Consider the following 13,022-nt stretch of genomic DNA (forward strand, 5'->3'; position numbering starts at 1 on the left):
GCTAAGAGGAAAGCAAAGCAGAAGTGGGATGAGTCAAGAGTGGAAGAGGACAGAGAGGTGTACAAAGAGAGAAAGCAAGAAGCCAAGAGAGTTGTGGCACAGGCGAAGACCATGGCATATCAAGATCTGTATGATCAATTAGAAACAAAGGAAGGACAGAAAAAAATTTACCAACTAGCGAAATGTAGAAATAAAGCAGCTAAGGACATCTTACATGTGGGGCAGATCAAAGATGCTGAAGGAAGAGTATTATGGAGGGATGTGGACATAAGAAACAGATGGAAAATATACTTTGAGGGACTTTTGAATGAGGAAAATGCAAGGACTCACAGAGGAGATGGGCAGCCTTCTGAGGGGATGGTGCAGAACATCAGTAGAATGGAAGTGTCGGAGGCCATGAAGAGGATGAGGAATGGAAAATCGGTGGGCCCGACAGAATTCCAGTGGAGGCATAGAAGGCACTGGTGGAAGAGGGAATTGACCTGCTGTGGGACCTGTTCATGAAAGTTTGCCAACAGGAAAATATACCCGAGGAATGGAGGGAGAGTACTCTTGTTCCCATCTACAAGGGTAAAGGGGATGCACAAGACTGTAAAAATTACAGAGGAATAAAGTTGATGTCCCACACAATGAAGATCCTAGAAAGGGTTCTTGATGGTAGATTGAGGGAGGAGGTGGAGATTGCAAAGGAACAATTTGGCTTCATGCCTGGTAGATCAACAACAGATGCTATCTTTGGGTTACGACAGATGATGGAAAAATATCGAGAGAAACAAAGGGAGCTACATCTGGTATTTATTGATCTGGAGAAAGCATACGATAGAGTGCCAAGGCAAGAAGTCTGAGAGAGAAGAAGGTGCCGGAGAAATATGTCAGGTTGGTGCGGGAAATGTACAGAAATGTGAAGACAAGTGTTTGGACCTGTTTGGGACAGACAGAAAGTTTTCAAGTAACAGTTGGCTTGCATCAAGGGTCAGCATTAAGTCCGTTTCTGTTTAATATTGTGATGGAGGTGGTAACAGAGGAGGTGAGAGAAGATGCACCTTGGACAATGTTGTATGCAGATGACATCTTGCTGTGTGTAGATTCAAGAGAAGAAGCGGAAACTAAACTGGAAAGATGGAGAAAAGTGCTGGAAGAGAGAGGTATGAGACTGAGCAGAAGTAAGACAGAGTATATGTGTTGCGCAGTGGGCGGTGGCCAGGAGACAGATCTGGAGCTGAAGGAAATGTCATCAGGAAGGTGAGAGACTTTAGATACTTAGGTTCAACAGTGGAAGAAGATGGAGGAGCTGAGAAGGAAGTGGGATGTAGGATACAAACAGGTTGGAGGAACTGGAGGGAGATGGCTGGAGTGTTATGCGATAAGAGGGTGCCGATCAATCTGAAAGGCAAAATTTATAGGACAGTAGTGAGGCCAGCTATGACATATGCTATAGAAACTGTGGCCCTGAGGAAAAATAACATCAGCAGGATGGAAGTAGCAGAGATGAGAATGCTTAGGTGGATGTGCGGTGTGACCAGAAAGGATCATCTGAGAAATGACTATGTCAGGGGAAACAGTGAAAGTTACGAACTTAGGAGCGAAAATACAGGAGGCAAGGTTGAGATGGTTTGGTCATGTGATGAGGAGGGAGGACGAATATGTGGGAAGAAGGGTCATGCAGATGAATGTGCAAGGAAGGCGGAAGCGTGGGTGGCCAAAGAAGAGATGGAGGGAGCTGGTAGAAGAGGACTTGAAGATGAACAACTTGGATGTGGTGACAGCCCAAGACAGGAAGGTGTGGAGGAGACTCATAACAAACAGTGACCCCCACTTAAGTGGGAGAAGCTGTAGAAGAAGAAGATGTGATGACAGAATTTTTGAGTCTCATGCTCCTTCAGTTAACACTCATGCATGGTAAGCCTTCAAACATATTGAACCAACCACTCTTCTGCAGCTGCTGAAGAATGTCCTAAGTTCTTTGTTCTTTATTTATAACCATGCATGGTACTAATGCACTTTTATTGAATAATTGAAAAGTTGAAGATTGAACTGAGAACTGCCCCCTCAGTCTCCAAAGAGTTAGATAAGGCTAAAACAGTCTTGCCTAATCCCTATGAGGGAATAAAAGGCATTGGCAAAATGCATTTATTTATTTTATTTAAATTCTTTAAATTTTCTCAAATGCCTTTTTCAGTTGATATATATCATGCTTTATTTCATCTTTCCTTTGCTTGGTAAGCTCAGTGACCAGTTATGATAAAGTAATTTAGCATCTTATAAACTTAATATGATGATGGAGTGCTTAATCCAGTCTGCTGTGTCTATTCACTTTGTGTTCTCTCTGGCTAGTTTGCCAGAGAGAAAAACTGGTTTGGAGGAAAAACTAGTTTCCAGAAAGGAAAAAACCCCTTTCACCTCTGTATAAGACTGGCTAACTCACCTTCAGTTGGAAAGCCTTATAATGATTCATTGCATCTTAGATGATCAAACTGAGATCTTTCCAACCAAAGGGCTTCATCAACATGCTGAGTACAAAGGCTCTCATACAATTTTATTAAATTTTTTTTTTTGACAAAAAAAAAAAAAATGAGGAGGAAGCAAGAGCAAAGATGTGCACTTCACTCCCTAGCTGTATTTTCACCAGCTTTATTTTTAAGACATTATGGAGAGACAAGGCAAAATATTTTTAATATTTTTAGAAATATCAATGTTCTCGATTGTCAAATTTGAAAAGTGATGACTTGGTTATGTAATAATTATCTTGTGCATTCATTAAAACTTGTTGTATGATACTATTTTCATTAGTCCTACTTTCTTGAAGGCATATGGATGGGTTTCAGCATTTTGCAGTAACTTGGCAACTGATACATATCATGAACAGCAAACACTCTTCAAATGTGATAACATCTTCAAGATATCATCTTTATGTAGGATAATGCATGGTGAACATTGCAGCACCCATAAAACAATCCTGTTAAACAAATTCGTTGACCACTAGATTTTCAGGAACTTTTCCAATTTGTCGATATTTAGGTGTGGATTTAAATTTCCCAATCATTGAAAAAGTGATTGATATAACTGAGTCATATTGATGACATTGTGAAGGTGAACACAGAATTTGTCGTCAACAGCACTAGATATATATTTTTTCTCTCTTTCAAACTTCTTAAGTTAATATATAAATCTTGAATAGGAATTGTATTGTCATTATATATGTGTTCAGAATAGGTGTATGCATATGTGTGATTCTATGTGGTTGTATTAATATGTAAATGACATCTTCAAATTACCTCTAGAACTTCAAATATTCATTAGAATAAATGATATGAAAAATAGTTATACATATTAGAAATGATTTTGCTGGCATTATTCTATATGAAAGAAATAGATGGGATAGATAATTTTTATTCATCATTGTACTAGTTTCGTGAAAAGTCTTGTTTCACATCAGAAGAAATATGTAAATGAACTAAAAAAACAAATTATAACATATTTTTTTTAAATTATTTTTTAATTTATTTACTTATTTCTTCTGATGATGTGAAACAAGAAATTTTATGAAACCAGTAGGGTGACCAATAAAAATTATTGTATCCCATCTATTGAAATAACATCTCTCAAAGTTTCATTACACTGGATACTATTATAGTAAACTAACTTTGACAAAAGTCCGGGTCAGAGTCTCCCATAGCATTATTGGTGGTATTCTCAAGGAAATTCATTATGGCAAACTTTTCCCCAAACTGTTCTTAAAAGAACTAAAGTTTTTCTGAGTTTGCTATAGCTGAAACTATGACTTTGTTAATTTTCTTCTGTTCTAGTTATCCTCACATTTGATATCACTTTAAAGGTATTATCTTAAAAGTTTTTTGTTTCTTGTAGTTTGTTGGGTGGCATGTTTCCACTTCCAAGGATTTTATATGCAATGGCAAAAGATGGAGTAATATTCAAATGGTTATCCAATGTTCATCCAAAATTTAAAACTCCTCTCATAGCTACAATTCTCTCTGGAATATTAGCAGGTAATTTTGAAGAGTCAATTTTATCTGTAACTATATAAACATTGATTTTTTTTAATATCATTATATAATGCTGTCAGTTTAATGTTGGCAAAATGTATAACTTTACACTTACTATGATAGGATTTCCAATAGTATATTATATTGGTGGGATTATGGTTGAAGAAACTAATGGAGCTAGAATCTAAATAATGGTGAATAGGAATTTGAAGTTCACATAGCAAAAAATTGCAAGTACGATCCTGAAGATAATTGTATTGCTGAAACAAACATTGACTTATAGGATAATGAAATCGCTTTGCTTGTTTACAAAGCCATGATAAGACCATACCTGGACTACTATTTGCAGATTTGGTTTCATGGGTTCCTAGGAGATAAAGAAGCTGTTGAAAGGATGCAAAGAAGAGTTAAAAGATGATATTGAGGTTATGGAAAGTTGATTATGAGAATAGATTGAGGATGTGTGGACTGCAAACACTGATAAAGAGGGGGATGATATGATAGAAGTCTACAGACTTCTGCAAGGGTGTTATATGACATCGGTTAAAAAATTTTCATTATATTGGTAAGTGGGAGAGTACAAGGGGAAGCATCCATGGAAGTTTGTGTGCAATTAAAAAAGGAGTTAGACTAGATTGTCCTTCAAACATATTGAACCAACCACTCTTCTGCAGCTGCTGAAGAATGTCCTAAGTTCTTTGTTCTTTATTTATAACCATGCATGGTACTAATGCACTTTTATTGAATAATTGAAAAGTTGAAGATTGAACTGAGAACTGCCCCCTCAGTCTCCAAAGAGTTAGATAAGGCTAAAACAGTCTTGCCTAATCCCTATGAGGGAATAAAAGGCATTGGCAAAATGCATTTATTTATTTTATTTAAATTCTTTAAATTTTCTCAAATGCCTTTTTCAGTTGATATATATCATGCTTTATTTCATCTTTCCTTTGCTTGGTAAGCTCAGTGACCAGTTATGATAAAGTAATTTAGCATCTTATAAACTTAATATGATGATGGAGTGCTTAATCCAGTCTGCTGTGTCTATTCACTTTGTGTTCTCTCTGGCTAGTTTGCCAGAGAGAAAAACTGGTTTGGAGGAAAAACTAGTTTCCAGAAAGGAAAAAACCCCTTTCACCTCTGTATAAGACTGGCTAACTCACCTTCAGTTGGAAAGCCTTATAATGATTCATTGCATCTTAGATGATCAAACTGAGATCTTTCCAACCAAAGGGCTTCATCAACATGCTGAGTACAAAGGCTCTCATACAATTTTATTAAATTTTTTTTTTTGACAAAAAAAAAAAAAAATGAGGAGGAAGCAAGAGCAAAGATGTGCACTTCACTCCCTAGCTGTATTTTCACCAGCTTTATTTTTAAGACATTATGGAGAGACAAGGCAAAATATTTTTAATATTTTTAGAAATATCAATGTTCTCGATTGTCAAATTTGAAAAGTGATGACTTGGTTATGTAATAATTATCTTGTGCATTCATTAAAACTTGTTGTATGATACTATTTTCATTAGTCCTACTTTCTTGAAGGCATATGGATGGGTTTCAGCATTTTGCAGTAACTTGGCAACTGATACATATCATGAACAGCAAACACTCTTCAAATGTGATAACATCTTCAAGATATCATCTTTATGTAGGATAATGCATGGTGAACATTGCAGCACCCATAAAACAATCCTGTTAAACAAATTCGTTGACCACTAGATTTTCAGGAACTTTTCCAATTTGTCGATATTTAGGTGTGGATTTAAATTTCCCAATCATTGAAAAAGTGATTGATATAACTGAGTCATATTGATGACATTGTGAAGGTGAACACAGAATTTGTCGTCAACAGCACTAGATATATATTTTTTCTCTCTTTCAAACTTCTTAAGTTAATATATAAATCTTGAATAGGAATTGTATTGTCATTATATATGTGTTCAGAATAGGTGTATGCATATGTGTGATTCTATGTGGTTGTATTAATATGTAAATGACATCTTCAAATTACCTCTAGAACTTCAAATATTCATTAGAATAAATGATATGAAAAATAGTTATACATATTAGAAATGATTTTGCTGGCATTATTCTATATGAAAGAAATAGATGGGATAGATAATTTTTATTCATCATTGTACTAGTTTCGTGAAAAGTCTTGTTTCACATCAGAAGAAATATGTAAATGAACTAAAAAAACAAATTATAACATATTTTTTTTAAATTATTTTTTAATTTATTTACTTATTTCTTCTGATGATGTGAAACAAGAAATTTTATGAAACCAGTAGGGTGACCAATAAAAATTATTGTATCCCATCTATTGAAATAACATCTCTCAAAGTTTCATTACACTGGATACTATTATAGTAAACTAACTTTGACAAAAGTCCGGGTCAGAGTCTCCCATAGCATTATTGGTGGTATTCTCAAGGAAATTCATTATGGCAAACTTTTCCCCAAACTGTTCTTAAAAGAACTAAAGTTTTTCTGAGTTTGCTATAGCTGAAACTATGACTTTGTTAATTTTCTTCTGTTCTAGTTATCCTCACATTTGATATCACTTTAAAGGTATTATCTTAAAAGTTTTTTGTTTCTTGTAGTTTGTTGGGTGGCATGTTTCCACTTCCAAGGATTTTATATGCAATGGCAAAAGATGGAGTAATATTCAAATGGTTATCCAATGTTCATCCAAAATTTAAAACTCCTCTCATAGCTACAATTCTCTCTGGAATATTAGCAGGTAATTTTGAAGAGTCAATTTTATCTGTAACTATATAAACATTGATTTTTTTTAATATCATTATATAATGCTGTCAGTTTAATGTTGGCAAAATGTATAACTTTACACTTACTATGATAGGATTTCCAATAGTATATTATATTGGTGGGATTATGGTTGAAGAAACTAATGGAGCTAGAATCTAAATAATGGTGAATAGGAATTTGAAGTTCACATAGCAAAAAATTGCAAGTACGATCCTGAAGATAATTGTATTGCTGAAACAAACATTGACTTATAGGATAATGAAATCGCTTTGCTTGTTTACAAAGCCATGATAAGACCATACCTGGACTACTATTTGCAGATTTGGTTTCATGGGTTCCTAGGAGATAAAGAAGCTGTTGAAAGGATGCAAAGAAGAGTTAAAAGATGATATTGAGGTTATGGAAAGTTGATTATGAGAATAGATTGAGGATGTGTGGACTGCAAACACTGATAAAGAGGGGGATGATATGATAGAAGTCTACAGACTTCTGCAAGGGTGTTATATGACATCGGTTAAAAAATTTTCATTATATTGGTAAGTGGGAGAGTACAAGGGGAAGCATCCATGGAAGTTTGTGTGCAATTAAAAAAGGAGTTAGACTAGATTGTTTTTTTCTCACAGAGCAGTGAGTGAAATGATTTGCCTGTTGAAGTGGTGACTATAATGTGAATGAATTTAAGAGAAAGTATGACAACTGGTGTCGGTGATGTATGGTCTCTCACTCGATGAGTTCTTGACTGCTAGAGGTGTCTGATAATAATCAATTATGAACTGAAAATTCATTTTTCCACTACTTTGTTCTTCATTCTGTATTCCTTTCCAGAGATAGATAAATAATCTTTGATTGTCTTAAGATTTAAAGAGTATGCTGTTCTTATCCAGATATGCAGTATATTGTAAGTGCTCACTTACTGTGATTAAGACCAAAAATAAATAAAAAATCACAGTTAATGCTCATGCCCTTTCCTTTTTAAAGAAGATATGAAAAATAAATCCAGCTGTGTATTACACTTTAATAAAAAAAAAAAATTATTTTAATGAAAATTTAAAAGAAAAATGTATATTTTGAAAGCTTGCTCCAAACACAAATGGCCATTGTATTTCAATTGGTACAAAAACAAAATTATTACAAAAAATTTAAATTTAAAAAAATATTCAATTGACATGCAAAACAGCACATGTTCAATGATACAGAATTATGTATTCAGATCCAAACTATTGTTTGAATGATGCAAAATATTTTGCAAATTTTCTGCATCATTCCCACATCACTGTCACAAAAAAATTTTCTTTTTAGATTCACTAATTTACTTTGGTTCAAAACATAATTACTAGCATCACTTTCCTTCTTTTTGTGGGTGTATGATAACCAGATAAACAGTTCATCAACTCTAAAAAAAATATACTGAATCACCGAAATTTGCTTTTAATAATAAAACAAAATTATTCAGATGTTGTGAAATCCCAAAATAAACACAGCATACATGGCTATAACAGATGTAGCCTTTTGACCGAGAATCATATGCTATGTACAATTACAAAATTTTTTCTGACATGTCTTTCCACATTGGTGGTACCTGCTTGATATATTTTGATTTTTTTCAATTTATCCTACCTGCTTCATATATCTTGATTTTTAAATATATCCCACACACAAAATGTACATAACCTCTAGCATGTCAGTGCCATGTGTGAGGTGCAGATAAGGATTGAGAAAGATGAAATCTTTTGATGTTTTTCTTAAACATTTCTTGTATAATGAGACCTGTGGAGTATCCATAACTATAGATTCACATTTTTACCAAATTAATTTATTATATAGATATTTTGTCTTGTGTATCTAAGGACATCATCATTATGAACAGTGAACAACAAATAAGGAATTTGAATAAAGAAAGAGTAGAGTACATGCATTGTACTGAAATTAAAATAGATGAGTTAAAAAAAATGTAGGAACTAAGTTATACTTAAAAAGACATTATGAAAACAGGCAGGAACACTGAAAACATCAACTACATCCTGAGGAAAACCTATAGAACAAGCAAAACATTTCAGCTGATAAGTACAGTTTCTAATACAATAGAAGTAATAAGACTGGTATAGTAGATAGTCAGGTGAATAAATTTATATGGAATAAGAGAAAAATTAGTGAAAACAGTAAATGAGCTTATACAAGAAAGTGTTAAAACCAGTTTTAACTTATGGATCTGAGACCTGGGTTAGAAATGAGACTTGATCAAAGACTGGAGACCATAGATACAAGAGTTCTGAGAAAAATTGGGGTGGAGTAATCAGATAGCATCAATGGCAGACACATATTAAAAATGAGGATATTAGGAAGGAATATGATATTGTTAGCATTCAGAAATGTGTTAGCAGAGCTAATCTAAAGTGGTACAATCCATTAAACAGAATGGAATAGGAAGGGTTGATTAACACAAGTGTTTCGCCAGGAGGGCAGGAAAAAGACTAAGCGGTAGACAAAGGTCTGGGTGGATTGATATAGTAGTGTTAAATTGTGATTAATAAAGTTCTTAAGAGTCCTTCATAATTTAACAAGCAATGACCCTATAAAAGAAAGTTGCTTGCATCAAAGTGTAAATTATATATGTGAACAAAATTAGGATATTGTAAGCAAAGAGAAAATATTTGTGAAAATGTATAAGAAAAGATTGTTATCCCATTATATAAATAGAATACTTGAGCTAATTGAATTGGCTGTGAATTTGCTAGGAAAAGAACGTTAATGTATAATTGAAACAGTATAATATTCCTAAAATTTAGATAGACAAAGCATGGCTAAATGACTGATAGTTTGTTAGTGAGAACAAGGGCTTAATCTAAGGCCAAAGCACAGGATTAAAAGAAGTTGCCACAAGCATATCGTATGCACATGGTACACGATGAATAAGCAAAAAAGGGAGAAAATCACCACCAAAAGACACCACGTTGAGCACTGTCTATGCATCGGGGGGGGGGGGGGGGGGGGATTATGGGAGGTGCCGATAGGGTGAGGTGATAAAAGGGTTAGGACACCCCCCCCCCCAGGAGGCCTTTTGAGTTCTTTTTCATCGGTGTGTGTGGACTTTGCGAGTGGAGGTACAGTACCAGAACAGGAGGGGAATCTCTGCCCCGATTCCCGGCAGAAGAGAACGTAAAGCCCCACATATCGATAGGAAAGGTTATGTATCACAAACCCTAGGAGAATAACATTATTCCTGAAGAGACAAGGTAATCTGCAGAAAAGCTCAGAGTCTATGCAGAATGCTTCACCTCGAAGGAGTTACTTTACCCCAAGTATCTCCCTGAAAAGAGGGCATGACCTACTGGAAACAAGTAGGCCTGTACATGATCGAGAAATCCCAGATACTTTCCCCAGCAAAAAGAAATCATTTCAAGAATCCAGAGACGAGCAAAAGAAAGGAACAAGCGCAGGAACCCACTGTAAAATGGTATCGTGAAATTTTCTTGTTAATTAATGGGAATCAATGATATGTAATTTAAGATCTGAGGACTCAAACAGAGATAGGATAGGACTGTAGCATATTATAAACTGTGAAAGGAAATGAGTTTAAATTTAAGAGTATCATACCAAGGATGTGTGTCTATAAGGAGCTAAAACATGTTAACCAGGTTTTATTAGAGAGGAATTTGAAGAATTTATGTGTGATGTAGTTTGGAGCAGCACAATTGTCAATCTTATATGAGTTGCGTCACTTAACGCTCACATTTGTTGATAATATTTGCACAATATTTTGTAGTATTGATTTGAATTTTGCCAAATTTCCATGCACTGTATAAATATTAGTATGTTGAATAAACCTTTTGTTTCTTCTAATTCAGTTATCTGTATGTACTATCTGATGCACCACTTGTTAAATGTACGAACCTAGGCGGGAGATTTAAGTAGTGAATTTATGGTGACGATTGCAAAGTTGTTAGTCATTGAGGTATATCTGAGTATACTCTTCTTGTTTAGAATTTCCTCTTTTAAACTAATTGTCCTAAGTGGTGCAGCATTAACAAATAAATGTCTTAGAACCTTAAGAGAAGAAGAACCTCAGAAGCTTTGTCGCATTTTGAATTTTGGCTCAACCCCGAGGCAATTCCTTTGTACTTAGACAGTACCACGTGACACCATAAGGCAAACGTAATGTATAGAGCATAATTAACACAGTAATTAATGAAAAAGCGACACAACATAAATGGCGCAGTTGGTAGGATGTGGTTTTGCTTAATTAAATCTTAATTAGAGACTAACCACGGCAAGTTGGTTTCGGATTCTAATCAGACAACCGAAAGGCAAAGGTTGAATTTGAATACTCTTGAAATTTCTTAGTGTGCTTTACTGTTAACTTAAATGCAAGCATGTCGAACCCAACTAGTAGTTTAATAATGGAAGACAATGAATTTTTTTGATGCATCAACCCCCAACAAGTGTTCCCTCAGTTCTCGGGTGAGGATTCAGATGATGTCATCGCATTCTTCAACTACATAGAAGAACTAAGAAAGGATGGACTGATTTTCAGCTACTGGTCTTGCTCCATAGTAAGCTGGTAGAGAAAGCGCCACGTGTCTATAGGAAAGGTTATGTATCGCAAACCTGAGGAGAATAACATTATTCCTGAAGAGACAAGGTACGTTAACAAATAAATGTCTTAGGACCTTAAGAGAAGAACCTCAGAAACTTTGTTGCATTTTGGATTTTGGCTTAACCCCGAGGCAATTCCTTTGTACTTAGATAGTACCACATGACACCATAGGGCGAACATAATGTACAGGGCATAATTAACAAAGTAATTAATGAAAACGGGACACAACAGTAGGAAATGCCTTATAAAGTCTGAAATATAAGTCCTGACAAATAACAGATTCATTTGTAGGAAAACTGGTGATATATAGCTGATAGTGATGTAAATATTCATGTAGAACTGTCATAATATCCTTTACACTCCGTGTGGGTACAAATCAGGAATATGATGATACATATACTTGTGAGTAGATCAAAGCACTAAACCCACAAGATGTCATACCATAAAATAAATACTAAATAAATGTGCATCTACTCTTTATTCCCATAAAATTTGTTTTATGATAAAACTTTTATATTTGCATCAACAATAATATGGTCAGTGGAACTTTTCTTATTTCTGGTGTCTTTTCTCCATCTGAATTTTTTAGCATATAGTTGACATCTTCCATCTGTTGAAGATTCTCTTTAAAACTTTCTTTACAAAGTAAAGAAAGTTTTATATATGATTACATAGGCACTTATATAGGCACTTTATATATGATTACGAATATTCGTAGATGATGATGATGATACTTCTTAGAAACTAATGGAGCTAGAATCTAAATAATGAAATAAACATTGACTTGTAAGGATAATGAAGTCAATTTGCTTGTTTACAAAGCCCTGATAAGACCATACCTGGACTACTATTTGAAGATTTGGTTTTTCTGGATCATTTCTTACTCTGCCATTTAGTTCCTTAATAACCAATTTTTTATTTATATCATTTGCTGTTTCTAATGGCTCAAAGAATTTTTCTCTTTCACTATAATCATTCACTGAAGGCATAAGCTTGAATTTAAATTGCATTATCTAATATCCCTTTTTTGTGATTTTCCCCTTCCCCTTATTAGTTAATTTTTTTCTTTATTGGTCAGAAACAAAGATGGGATTTTAATTTTTTTCTCAGGTTTCTTCCTGTTATAAGAATATACTTTAATACTTTCTTGTTGGGTTGCAGATTAGTAGTAGTAGTATTTGGGGGTGCTTAAGAGTCAAAACTGTATAACTGAGAGGAGACCTCCACATAGCCTTTAAAGGAATGCGGAGAACCGACCAGGGCTTCTGACCTAATGTCCAATCCTCACCTTCTCGTGGTGCACCCTGTTGGGTATCTACTTGGATATTGAACAAACGAGGATGGGCTGGCAATTTGGGATTTAGCCGACCAAATTGTATTCTTATTGGGTAAACCAAAATAAAAAATGATGGTACAACATGACAAAATTTCATGCCGGCTGGGACGCTGCCCGATTAAACAAGGCCTCCGTTGTTTTCGCCAGGGAACCAGGGCGAACAGCGAAAAGTCAGCTACTGGAACAAATCTGAAAACAAACCCCAACTCAACATCACCAGAGTTAAAGATCTACTATCAATGTAAGAAGCCTGAATGGCAAAGAAATGGAGCTAGCTGAGGAATTAGATAAGTACCAGATCGACATAATAGGTGTGACT

At 34.7% G+C, this 13,022-nt stretch overlaps 1 protein-coding gene across 1 annotated transcript in view; it reads left to right on the top strand.

The window, feature by feature from the left end:
- LOC150109336 (high affinity cationic amino acid transporter 1-like) overlaps window positions 1–13,022 on the top strand; it is a 219,679-nt gene that overhangs the window by 118,207 nt on the left and 88,450 nt on the right. The window contains exon 8 of the mRNA XM_090402146.1: window positions 3,868–4,007. Coding sequence (XP_090258272.1) covers window positions 3,868–4,007 — 140 coding nt within the window. The remainder of the gene's footprint in view (window positions 1–3,867; window positions 4,008–13,022) is intronic.

Source organism: Typopeltis vanoorti, chromosome 2 (assembly GCF_054136105.1).
Source record: "Typopeltis vanoorti isolate ZY-2024b chromosome 2, IOZ_Tvanoo_1.0, whole genome shotgun sequence".
NCBI lineage: Eukaryota > Metazoa > Arthropoda > Arachnida > Uropygi > Thelyphonidae > Typopeltis > Typopeltis vanoorti.